General features: G+C 47.5%; 1 protein-coding gene across 1 annotated transcript in view; it reads left to right on the top strand.

Annotated features, from left to right (window-relative positions):
- The window catches only part of LOC141059048 (uncharacterized), an 86,597-nt gene extending 74,237 nt beyond the window's left edge, over window positions 1–12,360 (top strand). Inside the window, exons 15-17 of the mRNA XM_073555257.1 lie at window positions 8,117–8,180; window positions 10,414–10,490; window positions 11,249–12,360. Coding sequence (XP_073411358.1) covers window positions 8,117–8,180; window positions 10,414–10,490; window positions 11,249–11,275 — 168 coding nt within the window. The 3' untranslated portion in view covers window positions 11,276–12,360. The remainder of the gene's footprint in view (window positions 1–8,116; window positions 8,181–10,413; window positions 10,491–11,248) is intronic.
- The last annotated feature ends 6,409 nt before the right edge of the window (window positions 12,361–18,769 follow it).

The raw sequence follows: 18,769 nt of genomic DNA, 5'->3' as shown, positions 1-18,769 counted from the left end.
TCTTTGGTGTGGTCTTCAGGGTCGTCATCATCAGGGTCATCGTCATGGAGATCAATAAGGATTACCAAAGACAATTTCAAAAAGCTTGATCTTGGAAATGTAGCAGAAGGTACAAGAAGGCTGAGAAACTGGCGAGAACCAGCTGACAGTACTGGAACCCGTAGTGGCAGCAGAAGGAACAATAGCCAATGGCACTACTGAGGAACAGCTGACGGTGCTGGACCCCGGTTACTATGCAGGAGGTATCTGTGCTAGAAACCACTAACAAGGACCAGCTGACGTTGCTGGACCTCGGATACCGAGATGGAGGCACCTAGGCCAAAGGCTCTGGCGAGAACCAGCAGACAGTGCTGGAACCCGGATGGGTAGCAGAAGGAACAAGAGCCAATGGCACTACCGAGGACCAACTGACGGTGCTGGACCACGGTTACTAAGCAGAAGGTACCTGTGCTAAAAAGCACTACCAAGGACCAGCTGACGGTGCTGGACCTCGGATACCGAGATGGAGGCACCTAGGCCAAAGGCTCTGGCGAGAACCAGCTGACAGTGCTGGAACCCGGGTGGGTAGCAGAAGGTACCCATCCAAAGCAAAGTAGCCATGCCGCAAGCCGGCCGCAGTTACCGAAACCCACAGTCCTACAGGGGGTCCATGTCCCATTGGCACTACGGATCCAGCCTTCAGTGCCAGTTCCCGCAGCCCACATAGGAGTCACCTAAACTGCAGGCACCGTAGAGTCGGCTAACCCGGCCGCAAGACGACAGGACAACGGATTGGTGGCATAGTGACCTTGACACTACCCGGAAGCAGCTGGCATGCTGGAACCAGGCTGGGCAACAGGGAGTACCCGTGCCAAAGACACTGCCGAGAACCAGCTGACGGTGCTGGAACCCAGATGGGTAGCAAAAGCTACAAGAGCAAATGGCACTACCGAGGAACAGCTGACGTTGCTGGACCACGGTTACTAAGCATAAGGTACCTGTGCTAAAAAGCACTACCAAGGACCAGCTGACGGTGCTGGACCTCGGATACCGAGATGGAGGCACCTAGGCCAAAGGCTCTGGCGAGAACCAGCAGACAGTGCTGGAACCCGGATGGGTAGCAGAAGGAACAAGAGCCAATGGCACTACCGAGGACCAACTGACGGTGCTGGACCACGGTTACTAAGCAGAAGGTACCTGTGCTAAAAAGCACTACCAAGGACCAGCTGACGGTGCTGGACCTCGGATACCGAGATGGAGGCACCTAGGCCAAAGGCTCTGGCGAGAACCAGCTGACAGTGCTGGAACCCGGGTGGGTAGCAGAAGGTACCCATCCAAAGCAAAGTAGCCATGCCGCAAGCCGGCCGCAGTTACCGAAACCCACAGTCCTACAGGGGGTCCATGTCCCATTGGCACTATGGATCCAGCCTTCAGTGCCAGTTCCCGCAGCCCACATAGGAGTCACCTAAACTGCAGGCACCGTAGAGTCGGCTAACCCGGCCGCAAGACGACAGGACAACGGATTGGTGGCATAGTGACCTTGACACTACCCGGAAACAGCTGGCGTGCTGCAACCAGGCTGGGCAACAGGGAGTACCCGTGCCAAAGACACTGCCGAGCACCAACTGGCATTGTTGGAACCCAGGGACAATCATGGTGCAGGCAGAGGCCTACTTGTTGGCAGTTTTAGATTGTTTGTAGGCTACAACAGACTGTCAACGTGCTCCAATTAGGCATCTGTCTCCACTCTGTTTCCAGGATTTCACGTGACCACCAACACCGCCAGTTTATGCGTACAGCAGCCGTCTGCCCAATCCACATGTGTTCCTGTGTTACTGGGGTTCTGTAATGTCAGCAGATCCCCTGATGTGTGTCTGCCACTGTCTCCTGCTCTGTCCACATTCCCACCGCTTGCAGTGGGAAGGTGGACAGCGCAGGAGACAGTTTCGGACACACATTGGGGGATCTGCTCACGTAACAGAACACCAGGGACACAGGAACAAGTGTGGAATGCGTGGACGGCAATTGAGCAGGAACTGGCGGTGTTGGAGGTCAGGGGAAATACTAGAGACAGAGTGGAGACAGAGGCCAAATCAGAGAATGTTTAAATCTGAAGTAGTTACAATTTGGAGGCAGCAGCACTTTGCCCTCCACACAGCAGGGGATCAGCTGACGTTACCGAACCCCACTTTCACATGAACAAGTGTGTTTTTCTGTGTGGACAGCACTTCTGAGCACCAACTAGCATTGTTGGAGCCCAGGGACAATCAGGGTGCAGGCCGAGGCCTACTAGGAGCCAGGTGTAAAGCTGAGGTATTTTGAGTTTGGAGGGAGCAGGACACTTTGCCCTCCACACAGCAGGGGATCAGCTGACGTTACTGACCCCCACTTTCACATGAACAAGTGTGTTTTTCTGTGTGGACAGCACTTCCGAGCACCAACTAGCGTTGTTGGAGCCCAGGGACAATCAGGGTGCAGGCCGAGGCCTACTAGGAGCCAGGTGTAAAGCGGAGGTATTTTGAGTTTGGAGGGAGCAGGACACTTTGCCCTCCACACAGCAGGGGATCAGCTGACGTTACTGACCACCACTTTCACATGAACAAGTGTGTTTTTCTGTGTGGACAGCACTTCAGAGCACCAACTAGCGTTGTTGGAGCCCAGGGACAATCACGGTGCAGGCCGAGGCCTACTAGGAGCCAGGTGTAAAGCGGATGTATTTTTACTTTGGAGTGAGCAGGACACTTTGCCCTCCACACAGCAGGGGATCAGCTGACGTTACCGAACCCCACTTTCACATGAACGATTGTTTTTTTCTGTGTGGACAGCACTTCTGAGCACCAACTGGCGGTGTCGGAGCCCAGGGAAAATCAGGTGTAAATCTGAGGTTGTTTGACTGTGGAGGGAGCAGGACACTTTGCCATACACACAGCAGGAGATCAGCTGACGTTACCGAACCCCACTTACACATGAGCGAGTGTTTTGTCTGTGCGGACAGCACTTCTGAGCACCAACTGGCGGTGTCGGAGCCCAGGGAAAATCATGTAGTAGGCCGAGGCCTACTTGGAGCCAGGTGTAAAGCGGAGGTTGTTTGACTGAGGAGGGAGCAGGACACTTTGCCATACACACAGCAGGGGATCAGCTGACGTTACCGAACCCCACTTACACATGAGCGAGTGTTTTGTCTGTACGGACAGCACTTCTGAGCACCAACTAGCGGTGTCGGAGCCCAGGGAAAATCATGTAGTAGGCCGAGGCCTACTTGGAGCCAGGTGTAAAGCGGAGGTTGTTTGACTGTGGAGGGAGCAGGACACTTTGCCATACACACAGCAGGGGATCAGCTGACGTTACCAAACCCCACTTACACATGAGCGAGTGTTTTGTCTGTGCGGACAGCACTTCTGAGCACCAACTGGCGTTGTCGGAGCCCAGGGAAAATCAGGTGTAAATCTGAGGTTCTTTGACTGTGGAGGGAGCAGGACACTTTGCCATACACACAGCAGGGGATCAGCTGACGTTACCGAACCCCACTTACACATGAACGAGTGTTTTGTCTGTGCGGACAGCACTTCTGAGCACCAACTGGCGGTGTCAGAGCCCAGGGAAAATCATGTAGTAGGCTGAGGCCTACTTGGTGGCAGTTTTCGATAGTAGTAGTCTAGAAACAAACAAACTGTCAACGTACTCCAATTAGGCCTCTGTCTTCACTCTGTTTCGAGTATTTCCTCTGGCTTCCAACTACGCCAGTTGCTGCTCTGAAATGCCGTCTGCACAACCCACACTTGTTCCTGTGTTACTGGGGTTCTGTAACAGCAGCTTCTCCCTAGAGGTGAGTCAGGCAATGTCTACTGCTCTGTCCACTTTTACACTACAAGTAGTGGGAATGTAGACAAAGCAGGAGACATTGCCGGACTCACCTCTGGAGATGAGCAGATGTTACAGGACCCAGGTAACACAGGAACAAGTGTGGATTGTGCAGACGGCACTTGAGAGCAGAAACAGGCGGTGTTGTAGGCCGGAGGAAATACTCAAAACAGAGTGGAGACAGAGGGCAAATCAGAGAACATATTAAATCAGAGGTAGTCAGAAGTTGTAGGCAGCAGTAGAGTTTGCCCTCCACACAGCAGGGGATCAGCTGACGTTACCGAACCCCACTTACACATGAGCGAGTGTTTTGTCTGTGTGGACAGCACTTCTGAGCAACAACGGGCGTTGCTGTAGCCCAGGAAATAAAGTTCAGGTCATAGAAACATGAACACAACAGGAGACCTGGATGCTGTTGCCAGCCAATTATTTATTCTGGAAGAGGACTGACAAATTCAGGTGAGATCCAGGCCTTGTTCATTTTCAGAAAAGTAAGCCGTCAACATTATTGGCGGATAGTCGCGTGCGACGGTCTGTTACCACACCACCTGCAGCACTAAAGACACGTTCCGATAATACACTGGCAGCAGGGCAAGCCAGCACCTCCAATGCATACTGGCTAAGCTCTGGCCATGTATCCAGCTTAGAGACCCAATACTTGAACGGGGAAGAGCCGTCTGGGAGTACACTAACAGGGCAAGACAAGTAGTCTGTCACCATCTGACGGAAACGTTGCCTCCTGCTGACTGGAGCCGTCTGTGATGGTGTAGCCGTTTGTGGTGGTCCCACAAAACTTTTCCACATTTGGGCCATACTGGCCTTGCCTTGTCCTGCGGCACTGCCTCTGCTACCTCTTTGTGCAGAGCTTCCTCCACTGCCTCTACCCACATGGCTGCTTTGAAAAGCACTACCAGCAACACTTGCGGGGGGAATGGAGAACATGATGGCCTGCACAAGTGTTTCTTGGTACTCCCGCATTTTTCGCTCCCGGTTCAACTGTGGTATGAGGCTTTGTAAGTTGTCCCGGTAGCGAGGATCTAGGAGGGTGTACACCCAATAATCAGCCGTGTGGAGAATGTTGGCAATGCGGCGGTCATTTAACAAGCACTGCAGCATGAAATCAACCATGTGCTGCAGACTGCCAACTGGACCGGAAACGCTGTCCTCAGCTTGAGGCAGCATCTCAGCCTTCTCAGCATCACCCCACCCTCGCTGTACACACTGACTACTAGAGCCTTGTGTACCTCCCTCCTCTGGAGAGATGTGTTCCTCCTCCTCCATTGACTCCTCGTCATCCTCCTCACTAAGTGTCCCCTGCCTGGGCCTTTGTGTGGAGGCACGTTGCGCAGACTTGCCAGAAGCAGATGGCATTTCTGACTCATCATCCTCGACCTCTTCAAAAACCTCCTCACTTAGTGCTTGTAAGGTTTTTTGAAGCAGACAGATAAGGGGGACAGTCATGCTGACTAGTGCATCATCTGCACTGGCCATCCACGTGGAGTCATCGAAGGCATGCAAAACTTGGCAGATGTCCCTCATAGTGGCCCACTCAGTGGTGGTGAAGTGTGTCCGGCGCACAGTGCGACTTGTTTGCGCCTGATGCAGCTGGTACTCCATTACTGTTGCCTGCTGCTGACACAACCGCTCCAACATATGTAACGTTGAATTCCACCTGATGGGGAGGTCACATATGATGCGATGTTCTGGCAGGCGGAATCGGCGTTGCAGAGATGCAATGCACGATCTTGCCATGCTGGAACGCCGCAAGTGAGCACACTCTAGGCGAACCTTGTGCAGCAGTGCATCAAGATCCGGATAGTCCCTCAGAAAGCTCTGCACGACCAAATTGAGCACGTGTGCCAGACATGGTATGTGAGTGAGGTTGCCTAGGCCCAGAGCTGCCACTAGATTTCGGCCATTGTCACTCACTACCAAACCTGGCTGGAGATTCGCTGGCACAAACCACACATCACTCTCCTGCTTGATGGCATTCCAGAGCTCCTGTGCTGTGTGGCTCTGATTCCCCAAAGAAATTAATTTAAGGATGGCCTGTTGACGTTTGGCCACACCTGTGCTCATATCTGGCCTAACAGGCTCATGCAGTGCTGATTCTGAGGAACTAGAGTAGGAGGAGGACTCAATATGTACAGACTGCATTCCTGCAATCCTTGGAGTTGGCAGAATACGTACAGAGCCACTCTCCAGATCTGTACCCGGCTCCACAACATTGACCCAATGGGCAGTGAGGGAAAGGTATCGTCCCTGTCCATGGCTACTGGTCCACGCATCGGTGGTCAGGTGGACCTTGCTACTGACGGCGTTTAGTAGCGCATTTTTAATTTTTCCCTCCACATGCTTTTGCAGGGCAGGGACGGCTTGCCTGCTGAAATAAAAGCGGCTGGGTACATTGTATTGTGGAACTGCCAATGACATCAAGTTCCGGAAGGTGTCAGTCTCCACCAGCCTGAATGACAGCATCTCAAGGGCCAGTAGTTTGGCAATGCCTGCATTCAGAGCCAGTGCTCGGGGATGGTTTGCCGAGTATGGCCGCTTTTTCTCCCATGCCTGTGCTACCGATTGCTGGTGAGTGGCCTGGGAGTGTGCTGATGACTGAGAACGTGGTTCAGTGGGTGGAATTTCACTGGGTCTCTCGACAACAGTGGCAGTGGTTCTTCCATGGCGTTCCAGTGAGGAAGCCGAACCAGCTGTGTGTGAGCTGGAGGAAGAGGCCCCAACACAAGCTGAAGAGGTGGTAGGTGCTGCTGAAGGTTGGCCTACATCTTCAGTGTGTCTGTGTAACTCCACCTCGTGCTTGGTACGCACATGTTTCCATGTTTTAATTATTTTTTTCTTAAGAAAAGGATGTGACCAAAGTTTGAAAGCTATAGTATCACAAACTTTTTGGAGCGATTACAATGCAGGAAGCTAACCTACAATGCAATTGATGAGGCTCCAAAAAATAGGGTGATACTAGTCTGGCTGGCCCTGAAGGGCACAAGCCAGCAAAAAGGCTCCTCTATCTAATCCTATATAGTGTTTGCAACCAACCAATGACAATGGATGCGGATGGAAGCACACTAATATAGGAACAAAAATCTGGATAAATTAGCTGCAAAAAAAGGACTATGTATGAGGCAGTGACGCACGCTGAGCGGACTACAGCTAGCGGTGGCTGTAGAACACACTGCAACGTGAGCTGCACTCACACACAGAGAGACCTATCAGACAGCCAAAAACAGTGCAGAGAAATGGACTATAGCACTGAAAGGCTGCTGAAAGGCTCCGCTGTCCACTCCTTTAGTGTTTGCAACCAACGTATATGGATACGTATGGAAGCACACTATAGAGGAGAAAAAAAAAGCAGCAATAAAATAAAAATGTGTATGAGGCAGAGACACACGCTGGGCGGCCTACAAGCAGACGTGCCTGCAGGACACACTACACAGCGTGGTTCTGCACTCACACAGCCCTTGCGGACAGCTATTAAAACAGCGCTGCTGGGCTACAAAAATGCTACAGTGGTGGATTATGTAGCCTGGGTAGAGCAATAGATATTTTAGATGATCGCTATTTCTAACTGTCCCTCACAGTCTTCAACAGCAGCCTGTCCCTAACTGAATTCACAGCAGAGTGACCAGAAATGGCGGCTGCAGCGGTTTTTAATAGTGCATCATGACATCATTTCAGCAGCCAATCACAGCCATGCCAGTAGTTAACATGCCTACATGCCTAACAGGATGTGCCCACACTTCTGAGGATCCCCATTGGCTGAATCAAATCGAGCGGGCTCCTAGCTTTATGGGAACTTCCGATTCCGGTATTCGATCTGAAAAAAGTATCGGAAGTAAGTATCGGAATTCCGATACAGCTAATATCGGCCGATACCCGATACTTGCGATATCGGAATGCTCAACACTACTGAACATACATTTCAGTAGCCCAACATTTCAGATTTTAAAATCATTTTTCAAGCTGGTGTTATAAAGTATTTTCATTTACTTAGATAATGACTTTTGGGTTTTCATTGGCTGTAAGCCATAATCATCAACATTAACAGAAATAAACACGTGAAATAGATCGCTCTGTTTGTAATGACTCTATAATATAGGAGTTTCACTTTTTGTGCTGAAGAACTAAAATAAATTAACTTTTTGATGATAGTCTACTTTTATGAGAAGCACCTGTATAATATCATTAAGCATTAAAATATAGTTGAAAAAAAAAAAGAATTGTCTCTTGCTCAACACCTTTTTTGTTGTTTTCTTTTCTTTTCTAGATCTTGGAAAAATTGTCTGCTATTCTCAACTCTTGTCTTGGGGACCTACGAGCTGAGCTAAACCGTGAGTACTATACTTTGTTTATGCTAGTGAAGGGTATAGAATAAGGAATTTTTAACTATTTTTGATTAGTCAATTATATATAGAGCAGCAAGTGATAAGATAATAAAAAAATTCCTACAGTTATATCAAATTGCCTCTATAGTATGTGGACTAAATATTAATTTTAAAATATGAGGCCTTATAACATTTTGACACTGTCTGTGTAGTTATCAAAATTCTTATTTGGTGCTAAAACAAAGATGCAATTTTATTTCTAAAAATCCTTTGGTTTCACGATAGAAGAGATTAGGCTTATTTCCCTGCTTCACTGAAGAACTATGAAAATTTGGGCTGAGTCGTGACGTCTACACTATTATATTCCACGCTGCAGATACGAATCAGACACTAGTCACTTAATGGGACCTACAAAAATTCATGCACGTGCTAAAGAAACAATCCCATTAAGATGTATGGATAATTTTTTTAGCAGCTTCCTGCACAAAATTTGCAGGTTGTGGATGGCAAAAAAAAAAATGATTAGATTTATTTTATTTCCTCATTTAAATGTACTGAGATTGGAAGAGCGAATCAGAATAATTCCAGAGATTGCCCCTCAGTAAATGACAAATGTCTCACTTTCAGCCTGTTACTAATATCCTGCCTACAGGAAAAAATTTGAGACTGTTTCAGTAAAAAAAAAAAAAAACAGCACCACCCCTGTCCATTGGTTGCGTGTGGTATTACAACTCAACTGGAAGAAAGCAGCCATGTTTTGTAATCCTGGAAAACTCCATTCAAGCAGGATGACTATACATAAGGTTAAAGAGGATCTGCCACTTGCCATAAAAATGCATTTTTTTCCTCTGGTGTAAATGCCGTTGTTGTACTGAATCTGGCATTTTTCTTTTTTTTTCTTGTACCTGTGCTTCTCCATTCCTGAGGTACGTGCCTATTTTTTTTTTGCACATAAATCTAGTTATTTAGGTAAGTGGGCGTGATCTTTCATAAGGAACTTGCCCACTTGGCTAAAAAGACTAGATTAGCACAGGCAGAGGGGGCCTTTTCTCAGGTGCAGGAATAAAAGTAATATAACTTCAGATTCAGGTAAACAGCAGTATTTATACCACATAAAAAACACATTTCCTAGTAAGTGTCGTGTCCTCTTTAAGACATTAGAAGAGAAAAGGAATACATCCACACAGCGCTAGTCAAAGCACGTTGACAAGATTTAGTAAAATGGTCTCCATTAGGCTGAATATTTAGTAACTTTTTCATCATACAATTGTGGATGCACCTTTAGACTCTCTCCCTCTAACTTTTCCCTCTGCTTATATTTTAATATGTACTGTATATTAATCGTATCGTCATGGCACCTACCGTACATAACAGCCTACCATAGGAAATCAATAAATCTTCCCTTAAATTGAACCTGTCACCAGAATAAAAAGCTATTAACCTGCAGATATGGGGTTAATATGCAGGTTAATAGTGTTATTAATCTGCTCATCGCCCATACTTGGTCAAACTTTGCTGGGAGAAAATTAACTTTATTCCCCCTTCCCCTCCCGGTGTTTCGGTTGCATTCACGGGGGTGCCACTGGTGCGGGTTCAGTCACCGCTCCAAGAATATAGAGCGGTCCCTGTAATGCTGTTAGTCAGGGCCGGGAGAGTGGTGACAGCGGCAGCTCTGTATATTCTGTGACAAAAAAAACGCCGGTGCTGCCCCGTGACTGATACGGGACCGCTGAGGGAGGAATAAAATTCATTTTCTCTCTGCAGTGTTTGGCTAAGAGCGGGTGCCGGGCAGGTTAGTAACGCTATTAACCTGCAGATTAACCTCATATCTGCAGACATCTGGTGACAGGTTCCCTTTAAAGGGATTGGCCACTTTCTGACGAATTTAGAAAATGCCATAAACTGAGGTGTAATGTCTTATAAAATATCCTTCTTAGTACAAAAACACACATTACAGGCCCTTCCCATAGCTACCATGTGTAAAGACTAGAAGCATCCTTCAAGATGGTAGCGGCCATTTGATTTGCTCATGTTCTCTTGCTTGGTTTCTTGCTGATTTATAGCATGGACAATGCAAACTGTTGACATCGTAAGATAGGTGACCAGAAAAATTGAGGAAACGCTGATAGCATTTTTGCAGTGTTCACGTAATAAAACACCTTATGATCCTAATACTAAGCCTATACTAAATATAAGAAACCTTACTGTGACTAATACCCTAAAATGTCATTTATTGCAGTTAACATGGCAATCCTTACACCAATCCCAGCAATCTTTGGCTACCCAGGACATGGAAGAAACTGTGTACCCCACCCTGTAAGTTTAAAATCCTCCATAACTGTAATTCAAGATCAAAAATGCAATTTCATCTATATATTTGGTCAAAACCCATGCTAATAACAGAATATCCTAAACATATTTTGAATCTATGATCCATTACTATCCCAGTAATCAAAGAAAAACCACACACCCAAAAACACTTTATCTACCTGGTTCATCACTTTATTGAACAAAAAATCCCACACATGTCCGCTGTAGTCCACCGAATACGACGTGGGCACAGCGAAGTCGATCAAATTCTATGGTATTCTTTGCAAACAGCCACTGTTGGATCAGGCTGCATGAGACCTAGTGGTTCTGAACAGCAGTGTTATCAGTAACGTTACCCCTCATCTGAGTCGCCAGGTCAGACAGAAGCCGGCGTGACCCGGCGGGTCTGATGAGTGGCAATGTTAATGACGTCACCGCTCTTCAGAATCGCCGGGTCTCATGCAGTGCAACACGGCAGTGGCTGTTGGCCACATCTTTAGCACCTAAAAATCTTTCTATTCTATTTAAAATTATTTCTATTCTGCATTATATTCCAGTGCATGGCACACGGATGACACATGTGTCATCGGTCTGTGTGTGTGCAGTACACATTGTCATTCTGGAGGAAAAAAAATGGACATGTCTACATAAATTATAATGGGTACGCGTGTGTATGCCACATGTACTGGAAACACGTATGTAAACGCTGTTTATTTCACAGTAACCATACAAATTTTGTAATCTTATTCTCTTCTTTTTTATAGGGTTGCATCAGATGTTCAGAATATTAAAAATAAATTACCAGGACCAATATTTCAGGATAACACAACTCAACAGATTCCAAATGAAAATTCAATCACTTTTCAAACTGTCATTCCTCTTTCTTGCTGGCATGAGACATTGCTAAATAACTAATCACAAGGCTTGTACACACTACTTAGGCTACTTTCACACATCAGGTTTTCGGCATCAGGCGCGATCCGGCGTCGTGCCGGAATGCCGGATCCGGCAAATGTTTTGTAAAACCTGATGTGCCGGATCCGGTTTTCAGCCGGATCCGTCTTGTTCTTGACAGACAAAACCGGATCCGTCTCATCCGGTTCATCCGTTTTTCGACGGATTACGCCGGATCCGGTTTTTAAAATTGACCCTTGTGGCCTTCCGAACGGGATTGGCTACTGGAAAACTATATATAGCATGTTCCTACAGCCCTTCTTTGACAGGTTGTAGAGAAGAAAGTGCAGGTTGGAGAGAAGAGCAAGTTACTGGCGAAGATGGATGTTGTCATTGGAAATATTACCACTAGAAGTTCTGTGACGGTTTCAGTAATGAGGGACAATTTTGCACTATACTTTATGTCACCTCAAGGCAGAGTACACTGGCAGGATGACAGAGTGTGAAAGATTTGTGCCCTAACCAAACTTGTGTACCTTCTGGACCAACAGTATATACCTTTGCCAACCAAAGTTGGCTATCTTGTCATGGTCTTACTATTTTTAGCTTTAGGCCACAGGTGTGTACCTGGTTGTGTTTTATGCAAAGTATTTCACCTTTTAACAAAAGTTGTGTACATTGTTAGGAAATCACCAACAATAAACACAACTTTTTAGGTGAAATACTTTGCTTCAAACACAACCAGGAACACAACTGTGGCAAAAAGCTAAAATTTACCCACAGTTCTATACTTGGTTTTGAATACCTTTTTACCTTTGAAATACCCTGTATTTAACCTTTTTTTTAAACATAGTTCGCCGCAGAAAGAAATGACAGACAACCATTGTGAAACGATAATTTAACTTTTATTTAAAATTTTTTTTTTTTTTAGAAAATGTTTTTAAAGTGCAAAAAACTTTTTTAATAAAGGTTTTAAACCCAATGGGCATTTTTATTAAAAAACACACATTACAAATCTGTGTAGTGTGGGGTGGAAATACTGCTGGAGGGGCTGCGGGACACTTCGACACTGGGTGTGTGGAGAGAGGACTGGGATCGTGGTGGGGAAGGAACAGTTAGAGGTGATGGTGTGGAAAAAGATACAGAATGGGTGGACATGTGGGAGGCAGAAGAGGTGGTGGGCGGTGGAGTGGAGGGTTGGGCAGGGACTGTAGGAGCAGATGATGTTGATGGAAAGTTGTATGGGGAAGGAGTTTGGTACGGGGAAGGAGTTTGGTACGGGGAAGGAGTTTGGTACGGGGAAGGAGTTTGGTACGGGGCAGGTTGCTGGAAGTGGGGAGATGTCTGGTACTGGGGAGGTTGCTGGTACTGGTGAGGTTGCTGGTATGTAATAGGAGGGGGAGGATGGAAAGTGGCTGGAGGGGGTGCAGATGTAATAGGAGGGGGAGGATGGAAAGTGGCTGGAGGGGGTGCAGATGTAATAGGAGGGGGAGGATGGAAAGTGGCTGGAGGGGGTGCAGATATAATAGGAGGGGGAGGATGGAAAGTGGCTGGAGGGGGTGCAGGTGGAGGAACTACAGTGGTGGGAGGTGGAGGTTGGGAGGTAACCTGCTGTAGAGCACCGTGGCACGAATGCATTACATGCATCTGCTGGGTAGGAGATAGTGTTGCCATGCGCTCCACAACAGACCTGAAAAAGGTGTGGTTTGGCGAAGATCTTGCTTCTGAATGCATGGTTTGCAGAAGTGTCTTCACCTCCAGAATGCTGGAGTTGATCTGCTGAAAGCCTGCGGAGATTTGCTCTGACAAGACTTTTAGACAGTTCTGGAAAGATGCATTCAGATGCAAGAACTCTGGCGCATAACTCTTTTCCTGACCCCTCTGGCGCTGTCGCCCAGTACCCGCAGGTGTACTAGAGGTGGCAGGGGCAGAAGGGTGGGGTAAAGGGAAAGCGATCTCCTCACCAGCAGCTTCATGTAATGTAGGCGGCCACGATGCTCCTGTGCTGGTGGATGGGACAGATGGGTCGAATGTGTGGGAAGGCTGGGAAGGTGCAGATGTACCGGGGCGGTCGAAGTGTCCCTCGGTGCCGGTCTCCTCAGGGATCGCCTCAGAAGGGTCCAATCGTGCAGGCTCCCGAGTGCTGCTCACCGTGCTGTGGAATAAAGAGAAAAAAAAACAATTAAAATACTGACATGGTATGGCCCTGGCTGAAAAAAAAAAGTTACATCTTACATTTTTTTTCACATGTGCTGTGTAATATTTACCTTCTAGTGACCATTGTTTCCCGGAGCAACGACAGGGCTTGTGCGTACTTGTACTTGCTCCTGCGTCCTCCAGATCCACTCGGGGCCCGCATCTCTTTATTGAACTCCTTCTTGAAACGATCCCTCACAGACCGCCACCGATTCACAATTCTGTTCCCTGAAACGAGAAAGGAGTGGTTAGTATACAACATCAGTGTTTCACAAACTCCAGTCCTCATGGTCCCCAGGGGTCATGTTTTCAGGATTTCCATAGTAAATAGAAATCCTGAACACATGATCCGAGGGGACCACGAGGACTGGAGTTCGGGAAACACTGGTTTACATCAAGCAACCGGTACTGTATATACTTACGCTCTTTAATCTGGGCCCGAACATCGAGGTCCTCCCAGCGGCCCACAAGGAGCGAACAGATTTCCTCCCAGAGTCGTCGGGTAACGATAAGGTCAGCGTGGCGGCGGTCAGCCATATTCCAGAGCGGCTCCCTTTCTCTGACGAGATCGATGAGGTGGTCCACATCGAGTCCTCCATCCTCACCGTCAGAGTCGGGAGCACGCTGTGAAGGCTGTTAAAGAAAAAGACAAAAATAACATAATTAGCCTCCACAAAAGAAATGAAATAAAAAGTGCAAAAAAACAAAGCAAAAATATTTATACTTACACGCTGGTGACCGCTGCGTTGCTGTCGCCGACGACCCTGGGAGGCACTGCGAGGACCTCTTGGCCGAGCACCAGATTGGGAAGACTAGAGAAGAAAACAAAAAAAGTTATGTCTTTGGATGTAGGCATTTGTTTGCTGTGTGTGGTCTGCAGAACATTGTTTTCTATGTGTTGTGTGTAGTGTGATGTTGTGTTTCTGCGTTTGATGCAAAAAACTTACCAATTGTGAGCCCACTCCAGGTGTCTGTCCACCCCTTCCTTCTTCTTCTGGGAGCTCCTCTTCATCTTGTGATTCCTGTTTTGAAATAAAAGGCAATGAATAGACATATATTACAGAGATGATGGATTTTGGAAATAAAAACTTACCGTCAAACGCTGACGATGCGAGGGAGGGCTCCCAGAAGAAGATGTGCTGTCCTGTTGATGGCCAGGCTCCATGGCTGTGGGTATTGCTGCTGCTGTTGCTGCTGCCAGTGATGCCATTTCTGCTGCTGCTGCTGCATCTCTTGGGCGGCTGTTGAATAAAGAGAAACAAAGGGCCAATGAATATCTTGATATTCCATGGCCCTAGTTTGGAGGAATGGGGGATTTGATAATTACCGTCTCTCATCTGCTGCTGGACTCCCCTCCTCAGCATGTTCCATTTGCTGCTCCATTTGGGGTGGTGGTGGTGCTGATGGTGCTGCAGTGGTCTCCTGCCTTCTCCTGCTGCGCTTGTTTGCTTTCTTGGGTGGCATGTTAGGTGTGGCTGTGGGTCCCATTGTCTTGCTTTTATATATGTCTTGTGGGCAGAGCTACTGAGCATGCTCAGACCAAAAAAACCAGATCCGGCTTTCGCCGGATCAGGCGCATTGCGGCGCTCATAGGCTTTCATTGTGTGAAAAAGCCGGACGCGCCGGATCCGGCGTGCCCGGCTTTCTCGCCGGAGACAAAAAACGTTACAGTAGCCGTTTTTTCCAGACGCCGGATCGCGACACATTGCCGGATCCGGCGAAAACCTGATGAAACGCGTGGCCATCCGGCGCGATCCGGCGCAAATGCAAGTCAATGGGGGGGGAAACCGGATCCGGCGAAAAGCGCCGGATCGCGCCTGACGGCGAAAACCTGATGTGTGAAAGAGGCCTTACCAATTTAATTTACAAATCTTTAATAAACTACTGCAATGCAAGTAACTGTGTCGTGTTTTCACTTTTAATATAATATTACATATTCAAATTGCCTCTTCACAGAGGAAAAGGACTAGAACTCTAGTGCCATCTATTGGAAGTAGCAAATCTAAAAGTCAATATCGACCCTTTAACCACTTCAAGATCTTGGACGTATCCATGCTGTTACTTACTGACCTTGGATGTATGGATATGTGCGTGCTCGATCGCCGCTGGGTGTCAGCCAGTTGACAGCTGAACCCAGCACTCAGTCCCCGTACCGCTCCCAGCATTTTAACCCTCTAAATACTGATTCCCTCTGCACCCCAATCAGCGCCCCCGCAACATCATCGCGGGGGCCCAATTGTTGCCATACTGACCCCATGTTGTCATGATGACATCCAGGTCACCAGGCACTAGCAAGTTAGTTAGTTAACCCCTTAAAAACTTCTGATACACCTTTTAACGGTGGCAGTTAAGGGTACTTTAACCACAGAGCCGTGAATTCACGGTGCTGAGGTTTAAGGTTATAGCTCCCAGAGCGTCGTAATTTTTCCTGTGTCTCAGCAGCCAGGGGTAGCAGAGACCCCAGAGAACATGATTCAGGTCAGTTTTCACCAACCAGACAGGCCCAAATGCATCTGCACTAATCCAGGTTGTGAGCCAGAAGCCCTGCATTCCCTGTGTGAACACTGCCACATGCGGATTATTTTTTCTGCACTGGTGTACCACACGGCCAATCCCTGATTGTAGGCTGGCTGTTTCATTTGGTATTTATGCACCCATTTTACTTGGGTCTGCTGCACCCTGGATTAGTGCAGATGCATTTGGGCCTGTCTGGTTTGTAACTGAATTTTTTGGAGGATTTTTTTCCTCTTTTTGAGGTGTTCATGTTAGAGTAGGGACTGACAAGTGTAAGGAACTTTGACGCAGTTTGTCAGCTTCCGTATTAAGGCCTTAATATCAACCAATACCTTACATATATTGATATGTTTTGTGTGCACTTTTTATATTTTTTCCAGGGTGCAGTTGGGCCCAAATGGTTCTGCAAACTTGTGGCCTCTGTTCACACGGAATGCATTCTAGTTGGCACTGGGCAGCCCCCCTATATGGTGTTACTAAGAGGTTGTGAGCCAGAAGCCCTGCATTCCCTGTGTGAACACTGCCACATGCGGATTATTTCTTCTGCACTGGTGTACCACACGGCCAATCCCTGATTGTAGGCTGGCTGTTTCATTTGGTATTTATGCACCTGTGCAGCTGCCATTTTACTTGGGTCCGCTGCACCCTTGATTAGTGCAGATGCATTTGGGCCTGTCTGGTTTGTAACTGAATTTTTTGGAGGAATTTTTTTCCTCTTTTTGAGGTGTTCAGTTTTCACCAACCCCGATGTTGCGATTGCCGTTAACAACAATTTAGCGACAACTGCAAAAAAAGTCAGATTTTCCATTTAATTTCTTCTCTGATGTGATCGCACATCAGGGGAGAGAAATAGGGTCCCCTGGTCCCCCGATCACCCCCCCATCCCTCCTGATGTCCCTGGACCCGCAGGCATCCCCCACAGCTCTCCGGTGTCTTCTTACAGGAAGAAAATGGCAGGCACATGTGCAATGCGCCCGTCGAGATCTGCCGGACGGCACCCGGCTCCAACAGAAAGATTTTTCCTATTGGTACATTTTAATCACTGTGATAGACCCTATCACAATGATCAAAATAAAAAAAATAGTAAATAAACCCCCCCTTAGTTAGGGAAAAATAATAATATTTAAAAAAAAATTATTCACATTTTTTCATTAGGGCTAGAGTTGGGCTAAAGTTATGGTTAGGGTTATGGCCAAAGTTAGGGTTGGGGCTAAACTTAGGGTTAGGGCTAAAGTTAAGGTTAGGGTTAAGGCTAGGGCTAAAGTAAGGGTTAGAGCTAAAGTTAGGGTTAGCGTTGGGATTAGGGTTAGAGTTAGGTTTAGGGTTAAGGGTGTGTTGGGCTTAGGTTTGTGGTTAAGGTTATGTTTAGGGTTGGGATTAGGATTAGGGGTGTGTTGGAGTTAGGGATTTGGTTAGGGTTACAGTTAGGGTTGGAATTAGGGTAAGGCTAGTTTCACACTAGCGTTTATGAGCGCAGCGACGGCCTGCGCACGGCCGCCGCTAAGCCCCGCCCCCGCCGGTAGCTCCGCCCACCGGCGCATGACGCTGCATGCGCCCTGCGTCCCCTATCTTTATCACAGGGGGCGCAGGCCGTGCGCAGTATGCGTTTGGCGGCGCATGCGCCTTTTTTACGGTGCGCCGACGCAACCAAACTGCAGCAGGTTGCGTTTGGCGCAGGTCGGCGCACCGTCAAAAGGACGCATGCGCCGCCAAATGCATACTGCGCACGGCCTGCGCCCCCTGTGATAAAGATAGGGGACGCAGGGCGCATGCAGCGTCATGCGCCGGTAGGCGGAGCTACCGGCGGAGGCGTGGCAGGGGCGGGGCTTAGCGGCGGCCGTGCGCAGGCCGTCGCTGCGCTCATAAACGCTAGTGTGAAACTAGCCTTAGGGGTATGTTGGCATTATAGGCCCCTCAAAATGACTTCAAATGTGATATGGTTCCTAAAAAAATGGTTTTGTACATTTTGTGGTAAAAATGAGAAATTGCTGGTCAACTTTTAACCCTTAGAACTTCCTAACAAAAAAAATTGTTCACAAAATTGTTATTAATAGAATTCCACCATCTGGTAAATTCATTTACGTACCAAATCACATGAGCATACAAACAAGTGAATATTGAAAAAATTCAATTTATTCATGATCAATAAATACAAAACTACATAGAAATATAATTACATACAGAGTACAGAAACAAAAGACATGACAGATTGACTCCACCAAATAAATAAAAAATACTGCATGGTAAATGCCCTGGTACTCATACAAATCCAACAAGTATATTACTAAATGCCTTCCCTCAGAGTGCAAACTGCCTTGTAAACACAATAGCTCAGTGCGACACACGAGAATCATTAAATGCTGCATTCACCTTCACTATGCAAATCCATGCCACTGGCTCCTGAAAAAACCCTCTCCCGGAGGTTTATATAGTAACAAATAGCAGTCATGGCTAAGGAAATGGCACCACCGTCACAGCTGGTAACCCAAATGGCATGTAGAGTGACCAAGGAAACTTTACCTGGATCCCAGCAGTGTAAGAACTGGATAGGTGGGGAGCCCCGTCATGAACCCCGACGCGCACGTTTCGCCCTGCTTCCTCGGGGGGCGTGTCCGGAAAGTGGGTGTGCGTCCTTTAAATATGAGTCCTGACCAATGGGAATACTACTGTAATGAGTGTAA

Source organism: Dendrobates tinctorius, unplaced genomic scaffold, assembly GCF_039654945.1.
Source record: "Dendrobates tinctorius isolate UK_male_01 unplaced genomic scaffold, ASM3965494v1 ptg000223l, whole genome shotgun sequence".
Taxonomy (NCBI): domain Eukaryota; kingdom Metazoa; phylum Chordata; class Amphibia; order Anura; family Dendrobatidae; genus Dendrobates; species Dendrobates tinctorius.
The sequence above is the reverse complement of the archived record's forward strand: the minus strand, read 5'-3'. Positions and strand labels throughout refer to the sequence as shown.